General features: G+C 32.9%; 1 protein-coding gene across 1 annotated transcript in view; it reads left to right on the top strand.

The window, feature by feature from the left end:
* NOVA1 (NOVA alternative splicing regulator 1) overlaps positions 1–16907 on the top strand; it is a 139231-nt gene that overhangs the window by 120954 nt on the left and 1370 nt on the right. The window contains 1 exon segment of the mRNA XM_029238841.1: positions 16419–16907. This exon segment is cut by the window's right edge and continues 1370 nt beyond it. Coding sequence (XP_029094674.1) covers positions 16419–16907 — 489 coding nt within the window.

Below are 16907 nucleotides of genomic sequence, written 5' to 3'. Positions count from 1 at the left end.
TAGATAACTCATACTCACATATAGCACTTTTGGTATAGTTACAGAAAAACACAAATAGAACTCACTGGTCCCACTTTGATTTCATGAACACAGATCTCAAATGGACCCTTAATTCTGTCAGGTAATCATAAGCCCAGTTACTTTTTTACTCTTTAGAGGACTGTTTCATAAATTCTTGTCTCCTTTCCTTTAATTAGTTTTCTGTTGCTGTATAAAAGATTACCACAAACTTATGGGCTTAAACAGCACACCTTTATTATCTCATAGTTTCTTTGAGTCAAGAGTCAAAGGCACTGTTAGCTGAGTCCTCGGCTCAGAGTCACAAGTCAGCAATCAAAGTACTGGCTGGGGTGTATTCTCATCTAGAGGCTTCACTGGAGTCTAATCCGATTTTAAGTTCATGTAGGTTGATGGCAGCATCCAGTTTTTTGCAGCTGTATGACTGAGGACCCCAACTTCTCATTGGCTGTTGGCAAGAGGAAGCTCTCAGAATATAGAGGCTGCCCAAGTTCCCTGCTGTGTGACCCTCTCTACAGGCATTTCACAGTTTGGCTGTTTGCGTCTTGCAAAGCCAACAGGAAAATCTCTCTCTCTCCGTTGTGTGTTAGCAAGATGAAGTCTTATTGAACTTAAACACAGGAGTGACTTCTCACATCCTTTGCCATACAGTGTAACTTAATCAGAGTAGTGACATTCCATCCCTTTGCCATATTCTGTTGATTAGAAATCAGGTTACAATTTCTACTCACACTTAAATGGAGGAAACTATACAAGGCATAACACCAAGGGAGCAGAGATCATGGGGCCATCTAAGGATTGTCCCTGAGCACCCCAATATCTCTTGCTCCATCCTCACTCCCGGCTGATGATCTTACTTCCTACTTCACTGAGAAAAATGGAAGCAATAAAAAGAAAAATTGTACAAAATCACAACTTCATTTATACCCACATATTCTACCTCTCATCTATTACCATAAACTTTCCCTGCTCCTATCTAAAACCAGTAATTTCAGTTGCACATTAAACCTTATTATTTTTCCTTTACTCAAGGTCATCTCTTCAACAATTCTACCTTCTCTCTCCTTTATCTTTCAAGTTTCTGACCTCTATAGGATCATTCCCATCAGCATACATACATCTGTTTTTTTTCTCCCATCTTAAAAGACGAAACAAAACTTCTTTTAATCTCACTTCCCTCACCAGCTAATGCCCTATTTCTTATACTCCTTTGTAGCAAAACTCACAAAAGTTATTTACTCTCTGTTTTCCAGTTTCTGTCTTCCCATCTTTTCTTAAATTCACTCCTATCAGGTTTTTGCCTCCATTCTACCAAAACTGTGTTTGCATAGGACATCAGTGATGATCATATAGCTAATTCCAGTTGTCTGTTCTCAATCTACGTATTATTTGGCCTATCAGCAGTATTTGTTATAATTTGTCACTTTCACTTTCTTGGTATACTTTCATTACTTGGCTTCTAGGATATTATTGCACAACCTTGATTTTCCTCCTGTGTCATACCTTGTGCTTCATCTCAAAATCCTCTGCTAGTTCTTCCCATCAACCCTCTTAATGTTGGAGTGATCTGGGTCTTAATACTTGAAACTCTTTCTGGGTATATAGTTTTCTTTCTCCTCATATAATACCTTGGCTTTTATATTCTGACATATGCAAAATTTATGTTTCCAACGAGAGGCAGGTTTACTATGAACTAATGAAGGCTTAAGCCTTAAGATTCCTAACCTGCACAGGCTTATTACAAGGCCCTCTACCTAGTTTTATCTTTATAATTTTGAATGTAGAGGACAAAGATGTCCTCTAAAATTGTGTAAGATCCCACATAACTTGGGTTCACATTTATCTCTCACCTGGATCTCAGAGTGAAACTACAGACTGTATCCAGTTTCCCACTCAGCATTGCCACATCCATATCTAATGGACATCTTTAATTTAGGAGTCCTAAAACTACTCCAAACCTGCTCCACCTATGGCCTTTACCATCTCAGTTGAAGCAATTCCATACATCCACTTTCTCAGATCAGAAATCTTGGATTCATCCTCATCTCTTTTCTTTAATACCCCAAATCCAGTTCCTATAAGAAATAATGTTGACTCTACCATTAAAAAATATATAGAATGTTGACCACTTCTCATTACATCTACTGCTACCCTAGTCCAAGCCTGAATTATTACAAAGGCCTCTGTATAGGTTTCTCTGACTTTCTACCTTTGCTCCCCAAAGTCTGTTCTCCACTGAGCAGACTATGGCTTCTGAAATATGTCAGTTTTTAAAAATTACACCTGTGATAGTTTTCCATTGAACTCAGCAAAAGCCAATATCCCCAAAATGACATCCATTAAGTTACAAGATCTGGACATTGCCACATTACCATTTTCACTTCATTTCCTACCACTTGCCTCCTTCCTCACCCTGCCCCAGGCAAATTCACCTGCTTGCGTTTCCTTGCAGACATTAGGCATGTGCTTGCCTCTCTGTACAGGAAATTCTCTTATCTCAGAGATCTACTTGGCGAACACCTTCATAGTCGTCAAGTCTTTGTTCAAAATTCACCTCTCAATACCCTATTGAGAAGGATATACCTGGCCACCCTATTTGATACTGCAACCTGGCCTCCCCATTCTCCCAGGTACTTCTGATTCCCTTTATCTTGCTGTATTTTTTTCCATTGCCTCATGGAATACTACATACTTTGCTTATTATCATATTTATTGTGTATTGTCAGTATCACTTTCCTAGAAAATAAGTTACATGAGAACCGTGGTCTTTGTTTTATTCTCTTATGTATTAAGAAGTACTAACCAGGAGCATTATAGGTTCTCAATATTTGTTGAGTGACTAGTATTAGTTGGAAGAATACGCTTATGGTCTATATGTTGTAAAACTCATTTTTTATTTTTGAAAATCCCTTCTTCAAGTGAAATTTTGCAATAATAATAAAAGCCATGTGGTATTAACACAAACAAATATAATTGGTCAATGAAACATAAAAGAGATTTCAGAAATATCAATAGATCCAAGTACATATGGGAACTTAACTGTATTCTATCATTCATTAAGAAAGGTAGTGTAATTTAGGGATTAAGAGAATTGTACTCTTAGGCCATAGTTCCTAGCTTCTTTGCCACTTCCTAATTTTCTGATTTAAGGAAACATCCTTAACTTCATCATGTGTTTTCTGTTTGTAAAATGAATAATAACAGTGCCTCCTTCATAGGGTTGTCATGATTCTTAAATAAATCAGTACATGAGAAGCATTTAGAACACTGCCTGGTCCAGAGTAATAGTTGGGTCACTTTATTTATTTTAGAAAAGGATGTTTTATTTAATAAATGGTGCTGGCATACTTGACTGTCCACCTGAAAGAAAATAAATTTGACCTCTACCTTGTACAATATATAAAAATAAATCTCAATGCATACAAGATTGAAACTGTAAGACTATTTGATGAAATTATGGTGTGTGAAATCAAGTTGAGGATGACTTTCTTAAGCAAGAAGGAAATCTAAAACATAAAGGAATAGGTTAGAACATTCAAATATATAAATATTTTATATTTTGGTATAGTAGAATAATACACCATTAATAAGCAAAAGGTGACAGTACCCTTGGAAAAATATGTTGAACACATATGACAGTGAATTAATTACTATACAGAGAAACCCTAGATTGATATTAAAAAATAAAAACCCAGGAGAAAAAAATAGGTCAAGATTATGAAAAGGCAGTTTACAGAAGAGGAAATGGAAATGCCCAATAAACATATGAAAGCAGGTTTAACCTTACCAGGCATCAGGAAAATTTGAATCAACATCACAAGATTATATATTTTTTTACCAGATAGACAGAATTTTATGTGTGTGTATATAATACACATATATCAAGAACACAAAAATGTATCTCTGTGTGCGTGCCTGTGTGTGTGTGCATGTGTGTATAAATTAAAAGTGCTGTCAAGAATATAGGAAATAGGGCTTCCCTGGTGGCGCAGTGGTTGAGAGCCCGCCTGCCGATGCAGGGCACACGGGTTCGTGCCCCGGTCCGTGAAGATCCCACATGCCGCGGAGCGGCTGCGCCCGTGAGCCATGGCCTCTGAGCCTGCGCGTCCGGAGCCTGTGCTCCGCAACGGGAGAGGCCACAACAGTGAGAGAGGTCCACGTACCACAAAAAAAAAAAAAAAAAAGAATATAGGAAATAATCATTTTCATACACTGTTGATATAAGAGATGCTATAATATTACAGCTTTTGAGAATCTACCCAGTAAAATTTAATGTACCAATACATAGAAATATAGACAAAGATGTATGTTGCAGTAGTATTTACAGTGGCAACAGTTGGAAAACCATCTGCTTTAACAGGAGAGTGGCTGAATAAATATGGTATTGTAGAATATTATGTGGTGAAACTATTAAAAATAATGAGTTAGAGCCATATAAATTGGCCTAGAATAGTGTTTGTAATATATTAACTAAAGAAAATTAAGTTGCTAAGAAACATATGGCCTTATTTTTAAGTCAGAAATATCCTGTGTTCATGTATCGTCAGGGTGATGACAAGGAATATGAACATTATTAACTTTTTATGTTTCTACTTTGTTTTTAAAGTGTTAACTAAGGGAATGTAAAACAAGATGGAAAAAAATAATGGCTCCAGTTGCGATATTATGTAATGTTCTAAGGCATATAAAATGGTAACTTTCCAAAAGATTGAGAAAGATTGGACTGTCTTTGATAGATATCTGTTTGGACTACTTGACTCCTTCATTTCCTAGCTGTGGGATGCTTTTTGAGGAGTTTCAAGAAGGATCACAAGAGAGGCTTTAAGGATCAGAGGAGACATTTATTAAGTGGCAAAGGAACTGTAATATTTTTCTTTATTCTTTGTTAATTAATATATCAAAGGTTCTCAATTCTAGCCTCATGAAAATTATCTATGTAGATTCTTATTTAATAGATTTAGGATGAGATTAGCCATCTATATTTGAAGAGTTGGAAAAATGTTTCCTGAAGCCTCTTGTTATTTGGGAATCACTATTTACCATATGAAAAATGCACAGTAGTTTATTAAAAATATGATAATTATATAATTGTGTATTACATAACACTATCTCTTCACAACTTCAACTTTTTAATGAAATAACACACTTTGAATATTATTTGATTAACATTAAATTAAAGAACAAATATTTGATTTGATTTGTGCACAAGTTGAAGGGAAAGTGTTAGTATTATCACTGAAAACAGTAAAGGTTACTAATTAATACAATTTAAATCTATGAAGAAATATTATACAAAGGATGATTGTCTTTTCAGATAGCAGTAGTAGTCTTTTGACTGTTACCAAATACAGTTAGAGGTTCTCTAACCATGGAAATATTTATATATGCAGATTACATTACTGTTTTTAAAGATTATTTAGCAATATTCTTGCCAAAATTTATGGCGGAGAGCTAAATGAGCACTTCCTAACCATACCCATTCCACTGCAAACTTCTGATTTTGTTAGTGTGCTATGCTATAGATGGTTTGTCCTTCACACCCAGTGATGGGCATCAGAGGATCTTCCTGAGGGCAAGTTAAGAATTACTGCTGAAAGCAGCACACCATTAATATTTTCCGGTTAGAATTATAACACATCACTTAGTAAATACCATGTTATGTGACCTTCAAAAGTCCCTTCTAAAGGTTTGATTTTATATGAAGGCATATTTATATTTATGGAAAGCCTAGGGCTTTTCAAGTTTTCATATTGAAAAAATGGTAAACTTCAGGGGAAAAGAGTTAATGAAATATGAAATGTTCCTTATTTTACATCCCATATATGGCTCAGTCACTGATAAAAATGCAGAGTGCCTTGTCTAGTGTTGGCTGGTAAGTAGGCAGATATGCAATATTCTTCGTCTTTCTGGACTACCTAGTAGGTAAAGGTGGTTGTTTGTTTCATCAGCATTCTCCCTGCAGTCATAGCTCTGGTAGTTCTTGCACACAGTGTGTTCTCAAGACAGAACGTTATATGTGCCTTTAGATAACTAAAGCACTTAGTGCCTCATTACTCCAGAATGTGCACTAGTCTTGCTCTGTGTGTGTGTATATATACCCTTCAACAGAATTTTTCTATCTTTCAAATAAAGCCATATAAAATGGAAAATACATAAAACAGGAAAACCAGGTAGTTATCAAGTTTATTTTCAATATTTTAATTTTATTTTAAAAAAGCTTAGAAATAGGAAAATCTTTGCATATTCTTTCTGATAATATCTTTTCATATTCTCATAGTTTTGCCAGATTGAGGAGTTTGATACCTGATCACTGTGGAATAAAAATTGTTTCTCGTTTTTTCTAATATTTTAATCTTTGATTTGGGAATATCCCAGTTGATCTTTTTCACCTTTTCTTCTGAACCTCGTACCTTATAATTAATTTTATTGGTCTTTGGTTTAGCTATTGTTTTCTTCCTTCCATTAGGTGATGCAGTCCTTCAGTTACTCTTTAAAAATATATTTGAGAAAGAAAGTGATCTGTTTCATTAACTTTAGCCAAATAATGGCTATAAAAGTAATGTATCTTTGTGATTCACTAAGTATTAGAAGTGAATTACTTCAATCCATATGTAGGAAAAAAATTTAGTTTTATGACTAATAATACATTTTGTTAAATTGCAGACATTTTTCTGTAGCTTTTTATATATTAGTCAGTATGTATTTGCACATTACAAGTATTAATGTAATAAGAAAAATTCAGGACATTTTCATTTCTTAATGACAGTCATTTGTGATAGTAAACTGTCAACTTCCCTTTACTAATAAGACACTGAAATGTAGGCAACTATTATTTTTTAAAAAATAAATATTGCCTTCAGAAAAATTCTTGGTGAAATTAAAATATAAGAAATGTTGAATTCGCTTGATTAGTAAATATAAAATACAAGCAACTGTAATTTGATATCAGTAATATTTTAAATCATGTTAAAATATGGTACATCAATCTATCATTAACTAATTAATAATAATACTTAATTTTAATGGTAAAAATGGCTTAATCAAAAATTTGTAAAAGAAAAATAATCCAAATTGTGAAAATTTTTTTAATAATTAGTTACCTAGTTATATAAGTTTAAATAGAGATCAGTTTTTAAACATAGTTGAGAAATTTACTTCCAATAATATCAAATTAGTTTGCTTACATCATAGAATATTAAATCAACCCATGTACCAAACTCAGACTTTTAAATAGCTTTATATTCCTAGATTAGATTAACTTTGTGGTTTTCCTAAACAGGCATTTAGCATAATTACATGATTCTTATTTAAAACTATGATTTTAAATTTTCTTGTTTTAAAATTTTAAAGTATTTTATAAATCTGCTTTTCTGTCATTTATCAAATCATTTTATATACACATTTAAATGTTTATTAGTATTTATTGTACCACGTGTCTGGAAGCTTCATGAAAGCGAGATCTTAACCTTTTTATTTAACTCTGTATTTCCAACATCTGGAACAGTACCTGGAACTCAGTAAATAATTGTTCAATGAATACCAGAAATATACAAAATTTATTTTTAATGAATTGTTTATTCTGCTTTTGTGGCATTTGTTTATTCAGCATCCTAATTTGGGGATAATTTTTCTATTTCCTTTTGTTATACTAATTTTTAAAAATTTAATACAAGGTTTATATGGTAAGAAAAAAAGCTCATCTGAAACCCAACCTCTATTATTTTCTTTATTTCAGTTTTATCTGCATATAATTTTACACTGTTTAATTCAAATTCTACATATACATTTATGTATTTTTAAAATTTTGCATAGATATTTTCCACATTATTTTATAGCTTTATATAGTGTCTTTACACTGTTCTGTGTATATGACATTTTCCATGTTTTGGATTATTTCCCAGATGGATCACAGGAGGAGAGAAACTAAGTTAAAGATTATGCTCATTTTATAACTTAATGTGTTCTATAAGGTGATTTCCAAAAGCTGATATATACTGCCACAGAAAAGAGATTAAAAGAAAGAGATTAGTAGTTAAGCCATTCCCTCATTTTCATTTGGTTTGCCTTTGTTTTTTTTTTTTTGGTGATTAATTTTGCTGCTCTGCTTTGAATATCTTTGATTATTTTAGAAGTTAAATATTTTCTTATCCTGCACAATTCTTTGCTGTCCACTATTTAATGAACTGTTTGTTCATTTTTACCTTCCACTGGATTACCTTATCCATTTCTCTGGCTTTAAATACTATCTCTCAAACTCATAGCCAATCACCTACATATCATTGATATCTTCACTTGGATGACTGGTAGGCATTTCAAACTTGATATATCCAAAATAGAATTCCTGATTCCCTCTATCCTTTTCTTTCACACCTTTCCATTATCTCCTTCAGTAAACAGCCCCTACTTTCATGTGCATGGCTGTTTTTCACTTTTTCAATTGATTTCAATCAATTTCACTTAAATTGATTGTTGCAACCTTTAAAATATTAAGTTGAAAATATTAGTTTTCATATAAAAAGCCCAAATATTTCAAATATGTTTTTCCACTAATAAGAATTAAGAAATCTGAACATATATCTTAGTATACATGCCCTGAAAGAGATGAGCCAAAAAGAGAGGGTTTAAAAATAATAATAATAGTTTCAAAGAGCTTTTTGATAATTTGACACATGGATGATAATGGCAAATGGGACTTCCAGAAATTTAACCTCAGTTTAGTAAAAGCTGGTTTAGTAAGCATTAAGAAGGCAATACCCCAAATTATTTTCATTTGTAAATAATGAGCTGCTCTATAATAGTTTATCATTTACAACCCTCATAGTTTCTTCATAATTACTTGACTTCTAGTAGTATTCTTTTTTGATATCATTATGTCTAGCTTTTTTTTCACTTCCTTCTTATAAAGAATAGATTTCTCCTATTTTTCTTATTCCTAAGTATATCCCTCTCTGAAATGTAATATGGTATATTTTTAAAATATGCAACAGTCATCAAAAGAAAAAAAAACTTGGAATAATGCTTCAAGGGGAAAAGTAAAAAATATATGAAGTAAAAAAACAATAGTTCAGTTAAACTTTATTTGCCTTTAGAAATTTTTTGGTGATTATCATTCATTTTTCTGTCTTGTTCCAAAGAGATACAAAAAAGAGGTATACTGTCATTTTCTGCCATGTCTTACAGCGAGAGGGGAAAGTAAAGTATGGCCCTTTGGAGGAAGATATAAAATGGATGATGTATGGTCTCCACAAAACTTTTTAAATTCAATTATTTTAAGGTAAAAATGCAATTGCTTGAAGCAAGGCAAGGTGTGGGAGGTAACTGCACCGGTTATGAATTGTGATTATGATTCAGTAGATACTGTCATTTCGTTGTCTTATTAATTGATCCAGTTCATTGCTTAATCAAGTAAACACTAATATGTTTATATTCTAGACTTTTAGAACCAATCTTACCACATTTTTTATGGCTAAAGAAGCCTAGCCACAAGCTTGATTAGTAAGAAGCTATAAAATTACATAGGAAAAACATAATACATTGATGAAAACTTAAGAAAAAGGCATATAGTGCATATTTAATTACTGTACTCTTATTGGATTTTTAAATGACAAATCTGTGTTACTGATTTCAGGAATTTTATGACAAGATTAAAACATCTGTATATTTGTCTTTTTGTAAATTTCAGTATGGGTGCAATATAATTTGAATTTTAGATTTTAGAGATGATAAAGTTGTTTTTGTTTTAAGAACCCAGTGTCGTATTTTACACACACACACACACACACACACACACACACACTCCTGCATGGCCATGCTGGAGTCTTTCAAATACTTTATTATTTAGTTCTTACATAAATCCATATATTTTGCATTACATTCAAGCTGCTCTGGAAGACATAAGATTTCAGCAAGCAAAAATGTGTGAGTTAAAGGGGAAGAACAGTGTCGGAAATATAGGCAACATTTTAGTCATTTGGAACAAATGAATAAACAAAGGCAAAGACCTAGAAAAACAACTAATATAGAGTATATTTAAGAACTAGCAGGTAAAGTTTGGATTCAGCATAGAATACTAGTCATAGAAAATGAAACTGGGAAGACAAGTTGGGGACAGGGTATGGAGAATTTGGAATATCTACATAAGGAGTCTGGATAATTTAGTGGGTAGCTGGAAGGAGATCATTGAAGGCTGTTGATTAGGGCTTTTTAATAATGCTAAAATAAAAACTCATCCACAGTCTTATCAAGTTGTCTGGTTTTATAGATGATGAAACTGAAGTGATTGACAAAGGTCACACAGCAGAGCCAGGGTGAAGGTCCATATGTCCTAACTGTCAATTCTAGATTCTTTTTATTACACCACACATTCCTTTAGATAGGCTAAAGCAGTAGGACTGGCAAGAAGCATTTCAGGGGAAAAAAAATCAACAGTGCATAACAGGATGTAGAGATCTAGGGAGCAAGAGAAGGCACAGATGGCTTCCAGGTTTAAAACCTGGTGTTGGCAGTAGGTGGGGGTTAAGGATATATGAGAGAACATAGCATAGTATTTTACGATAGATATAAAGACATGCTTATGAAAACTGACCAAACTTGAATTTGGTTATCAAAAGTAAGTAGATTAACACACATAGAGAGTTGGAAGAGCTGCTTTTTCATTCATTTTGGATATTTCATGTAGCTCTGTCATACATACTTTGTCAGAGCAGTACTTTTTAGAAAGACAGTTATTTATATATTTTAAAATCTATAATCAAAAGAAAGATACACTTTTTTCAGTTTACTTTGGTCAGCAGTTCAGTGTGGATCCCCCCACATGACACACACATCTCCAATGGCCACTAATAAATGGTGCCTCAGTAGCCTAAGGTGTAATACATTAGGCAAATGAAAGAAATTTATCCTATTAGATCATGTATATCTCAGTAAAAGATACGTTAAATAATGCAGTCATGTCTCTTTACCAGAGTTATGACATCTTGACTTTTAGAGCATCAAGAGATACAATAAACTGTCAGTATTTCTTTTGGATAGGCAAATACTACACGACATAACAAGAACTTATTTTCAAGGATACTGTTTTGTCGATTACAGTTTATTGAAATCCAATTCTAAGTGGCTTAACCAAAACAAAAAAAAAGGGGGGGGGGAATTATATTGATTCTGTGCTGGCTTTATACATGGTTAGGTTCAGATGCCAAAATGGTATCAGAAACTTCTCTCTCTCCATTTCTGAAGTCTCCTTTTATCTAAGTCAACTTAAAATTATTTTCAGTCAGCTTCTTCCTCTTTCCATATAGTGACAAGATAGCACTAGTAATATCAAGCTTGTGTTCTGCTAGATTAAACACACAGTTACTTCCATCCCAACAATTTCACAGATTCTTAAGGCTAACTCTTATTGGACCATCCTGTGTCATGTGCTCAGTCCCAAATCAGTACCTACTACGAGTGTGGAAAGTGTGATATGCAGGCTTCTTAGGTCATGTGTCCAGTTCTAGAGGTATTGGAAGGTGGTCAGCCTTACCTAAAGTACATGGCATTCAGAATGAGAGAAGGTTATTTCCTGAAGGAAAACTGAAGTCTCTTGTTGTAAGGAAGATCGACGTCAGCTGACTGAATGAATGAAATAGCAGGTATCCACAACTGATAGGAATTGCTTTGAAAATGTAAAGCAGTACATATATAGTGTATAACATGGCAGCCCTAAATAAAATAGTTCATACTATTAATTGAGCTATCTTAAATTATACTGGAAATTGTTTTGCATTTATTTTAAAGTATCGCTTTATGAAATAGTTCAGTAATTTTCCTGCCATGATAATGAAGAAATATAATGCCTACAGACACTGTCATTCTTTTTTAAGACCATAATGAATTGGGGTTCTTATTTGGCAAAGGAGTAAATGTGTTTTTCTTAATGCTTATTTTTTTTTCTTAATGCTTATTTTTAATCAGAAACGTATCAATATTAAAGCCTACCTATTTGGTATTTTTAACTCTTTCCATGGGATTCCCATAGAGGTTCTTTCGTGGTTGCAAATAGAGAAACAGCCACTTCATTACTTTTTTTTCTGAAAAGTTGATGCTGGTAAAATTAGTATAATTATACTGTTAATCTTACTTCATGTTTCTTTGATATAACAATTATAAGTCTAGGAATAAGTAAAATTCTTTAAAAATAATATTATTTAAGCAGATCATCACTACTAAAATGGACTTAGGTTTGAACAGGAACTCTCCAACACAGAGCAACCTCATTGGGAATGTCTGACAGTAAAGGATAGGCTACTGATAGTACAAAAATGAAACATCATCTCTCAAAGATTCTCTTATCCCTTTTTCTTCCAGTTAAGCTTTCTGTCTCCTTTGTACCCTTTATATATTTCTGTACCCACACTTTTAAGACTTGAATGCACTGACACATTGACACATCTGTTTTCTATAACTGATCTGGAAGTTCCTTAAAGACAGAAACAGTGCCATATGTATCCTTTATTTCTAGCTCCCAACACAGGGCCTAAGCATTTCATAGAAGATTGGGTGGATTGTAGCAACTGTAGCAACTGTAGATCATAGTTCTGAAGGGAAAACTGATTTTAACTGTCAGGAATATATCTGATTTAGCTGATACATGTTACACCAAATAATTGTATGCTATTTAAGGTCCAGTTTTTCTTCAGAAATAAGAATATTATGTTAAGTCAGTGTGTTAACAGACTTCACCAATGAAAATGAAGTCACAGGTACAGTTAAAATTTGCTATTTGTCATTTCAGTGGGGATGCAAACACAGATTTTCCTTTTTTAAAAAATAAATTTATTATTTATTTATGTCTGCGTTGGGTCTTCGTTGCTGCACGCAGACTTTCTCTGGTTGCGGCGAGCGGGGGCTACTCTTCGTTGCAGCACGCGGGCTTCTCATTGTGGTGGCTTCTCTTGTTGCAGAGCACAGGCTCTAGGCACACGGGCTTCAGTAGTTGTGGCTTCTAGAGTGCAGGCTCAGTAGTTGTGGCACACGGGCTTAGTTGCTCCGCGGCATGTGGGATCTTCCCGGACTAGGGCTTGAATCCGTGTCCGCTGCATTGGCAGGCGGATTTTTAACCACTGCGCCACCAGGGAAGTCCCGGAGATTTTCCTTTAGGTAAATGCTGTATTCCTATATCTAAGAAGTAAGCAAATAGGTTATCTCACATAATTCTCCACACTCCTTTCCTCCAACCCCCCACCCAATCAGTGTTCAGTTGCCCACCATCTCCAAGCTTCCACACCTGCTTTTTGGCTCTGATCTGATGCATAGAGTGGAAATAGAACATTACTCTCCCTGAGATATTATACAAATGAATTAATTTTTCTTTTTGTCTCAACTTGTTTTCAGAGGGTCTCTTTCCTCTCTGTGTCCGTATTAGATTAATATTAAATGTGCAAATAAATATGGATTTTTTTTTAACTTTTCAGAGAAAAAAGTGTAATTCTAAGAGGTTTTCATGTCCTTTTGTCAGAAATAAAAGTTGGGTAACTTTCAGTGGCTAGGCTACTAAGTATATTTATTAAACTTGGAATTTAACAACTTACATTTACATTTTCTTTAATTTTCTAATTTCTAAGATTATTCATTGTAAGCAGAATTATTCCTGTCTAAAGTTGATAAATGCTACATATTACAAATATTAATATGTAATCACTAATGTCTTCTGTTAAATCATAACACACCTTTATTTATATGTGGACAAATGTCAGTTATACCAACAAAATTTGGAGGCTACATCAGTATTTGGTAAAACAACAAATACAAATATGTCTGACAGTACTTCATATAAGATTATTTCAAATAGTTAAAACTAAAATCCAGAAAATGTGCTTACTACATAAGGGCATCTTTAATATAAAGATAGATGATGTGTGTAATTCTTTAATTTGCAAAGATACATATTTTTTTGGAAGATGTTTACTTTTATGAAAAGTTCACATACTATTTCTGAAATATGTGTTATTTCAGAATTTTTGAATATTTAAAAGAAAGAAAAATGATTAAAGGGAAAAATTTAAAAAGGAAGGACAAGGTAATGTGCTTATGTAAGTAATATAAGTACTGTGCACATATTTGCAAGTTCTTTTGGAAGGATAAACGAGTCCTAGAGTTAAAAGAAAAGGTTATAGGTGCAATAAATATAGTATGAGACTGGTATGCAGTGTAGTAGAAATTAACATCATCTTCACATACCTTATACAAGCTTAAGGTGATTTTAGAGTGGATGTTATAAAATTATATATTTCATTACTTTTTATTGACAGTCTATAGGATAGTTCCCATAATTAACCTCTCATGTGCTATTCTCTTCGTGGGTTATAATCATACAGGCAATCATTACATTGAGCAAAACAGCAGTGATATTAAAATTTAAAATAATTTAAGAACAGCTCTTTTGAAAGTCTTGGTTGATTAATATATTTTTCTTCATAAAAAAATTACATTGAAACACCTCAATTTGTCAGTATATAAATGTTTTCAACAATACTGTTTCGCAAAAATGTTTCTCATTTTGAAAAGAAATATTCACGAAATATATTTAACATTTGGATTTTTAAATCCTTAAAAGTAAATTTTCTTAATATTTTATGTGCACAGGATAAAATGTAAGGATGATTCTAATCTTATAATTGGTGTAAGATGTAATCATGGTTTAACTTTCTAATTATATCACTTTAACATATTTCAGCATTTCAGACAAATAATTTTCTACCAAAAAGTCTGTGAACAAAATTAACAAATTAACATTTAAAAAAAATTATTTCTCAGTCTACTTCTTGAAACTGAATGCACTTAATCAGGGGAATATGAGGGATATATTTGACATTCTGAAGAAATGTCTCTAGAAAATTTAGATTTTTTTCAAAAAAAATGAAATGATTATATAGACAAATTGTAATGAAACAAATTTCTACTGTGACTATAAATTATATGTGTGGTAAGAAAAGTTGTGTGGTATGTGTGTGTATGTGTTTAATACATGTAAATATATTTATGAGGTAGCCCAGTCTAGCATTTGAATTTATACTTTCACTGCTTGCTACCTTCCTAAAAATGCATGGCTCTATTTTTTAAAAAGTATCCTTATCCAAATCTGTGTTTTAAAGATAACATGACAATACTTGCTAAAAATTAACTAATGAGATATCTCATAGATGATCTCAACTAAATTTCTGCTCAAATTTCAACAGATATTTCAGCCTGCCCGTTTAAATGTTTGGGACAAGGAAAGCAGTTCCTTCAGTGCTTTGTCAGTGAGAGAACATTCACAATTTTTTATCTACCTGATGAGTCATAAAACAGTGTCATATGTATCTTTGTGCTACCAAAACATAACTTTAAATGTTAATATCTGTATTTTACTTTTAAGGATTATAAAAGTAACATACTGATTTTATACCTCTTTATAGTAGTATTTGATTATGATTAAATAAATAAAAATATGCTGGGTTTTGTAGCTGGATGTTTCAGAACAAATTAGCTAAAATGCCTATACTTCATACAGTCACATTAAATCGTTGTAAGTATTCATGTGACTACAGTAAGTTTTCAGTAACCTTTGACAATATGGTTGTAAGCTCTGTTTTTAAAAATGTAGCTATTACTGCCAAAAAGAGAATGATCTACCAAATCAAAATAGTCATTTTACAAATTTAGATAGAACATCCATGTAATATCATTCTCAAATAGCCCCTAACCTACCTGAAAGCAATTGAAAATTTTTATATTATTTAGAGATACTTGTTATTTTTATAAAGTTATAGGTTGGTGTCAGTTTAGTTGAAAAACTAAAATACTACTACTAATAAATATATTGACCTCCATTTCTGAAAATGTTAGTCATAAATTAAGTAAGGTATTGAACAACACAAAAATTACTAGGTGATAAGGAACATGAAATTAATGTTTTAAAGGGACTCAAGAACTTTCCTACTTTTTGTCTTGCTAACTTTGCTTTATAATCCTCCACTCTTTGTTTTTATATGTTTTAGAGCAGAGATATTCTTACAGCTAAGTAGGTGAAGGATCATCAAGCATTTTGATTTGGGAGCCATATAAAAATGTTATCATTGATGCAATGTTATGATTTCCTCTTTTTTATAACTTCCGCAAAATTCACAGAGTCAAGGAAAATTTTTGTTCAATAATTTAAAACTGAAAATTGCCTTTTCCTTTGAAAATTCTAATTTTACAAGATAATTGTATTAAAATGTGATAAATGTCCCTTTAGAAATTGTGATATTTATATCTTTCATAAATTATGTTTAAACTAATATTCAACTTACTATTTTACTTTTTCTAGGATAGCAAAGTAATATAATGTATGTGCGCAAAACAGAAGTATTATTTATACGTATTTTTTTTAATTACAGGTAAAGATTATAGTTCCCAACAGCACAGCAGGTCTGATAATAGGGAAGGGAGGTGCTACTGTGAAGGCTATAATGGAGCAGTCAGGGGCTTGGGTGCAGCTTTCCCAGAAACCTGATGGGATCAACCTGCAAGAGAGGGTTGTCACTGTGAGTGGAGAACCTGAACAAAACCGAAAAGCTGTTGAACTTATCATCCAGAAGATACAAGAGGATCCACAGAGTGGCAGCTGTCTCAATATCAGTTATGCCAATGTTACAGGTCCAGTGGCAAATTCCAATCCAACGGGATCTCCTTATGCAAACACTGCTGAAGTTCTACCAACCGCTGCAGCAGCCGCAGGGCTATTAGGACATGCTAACCTTGCTGGCGTTGCAGCCTTTCCAGCAGTTTTATCTGGCTTCACAGGCAATGACCTGGTGGCCATCACCTCTGCACTTAATACATTAGCCAGCTATGGATACAATCTCAACACATTAGGTTTAGGTCTC

The sequence above is a fragment of the Monodon monoceros genome, unplaced genomic scaffold, assembly GCF_005190385.1.
Source record: "Monodon monoceros isolate NGI ecotype Baffin Bay Population unplaced genomic scaffold, NGI_Narwhal_1 Super_Scaffold_21, whole genome shotgun sequence".
Lineage (NCBI taxonomy): Eukaryota > Metazoa > Chordata > Mammalia > Artiodactyla > Monodontidae > Monodon > Monodon monoceros.
This window is presented reverse-complemented; position numbering and strand designations above follow the sequence as displayed.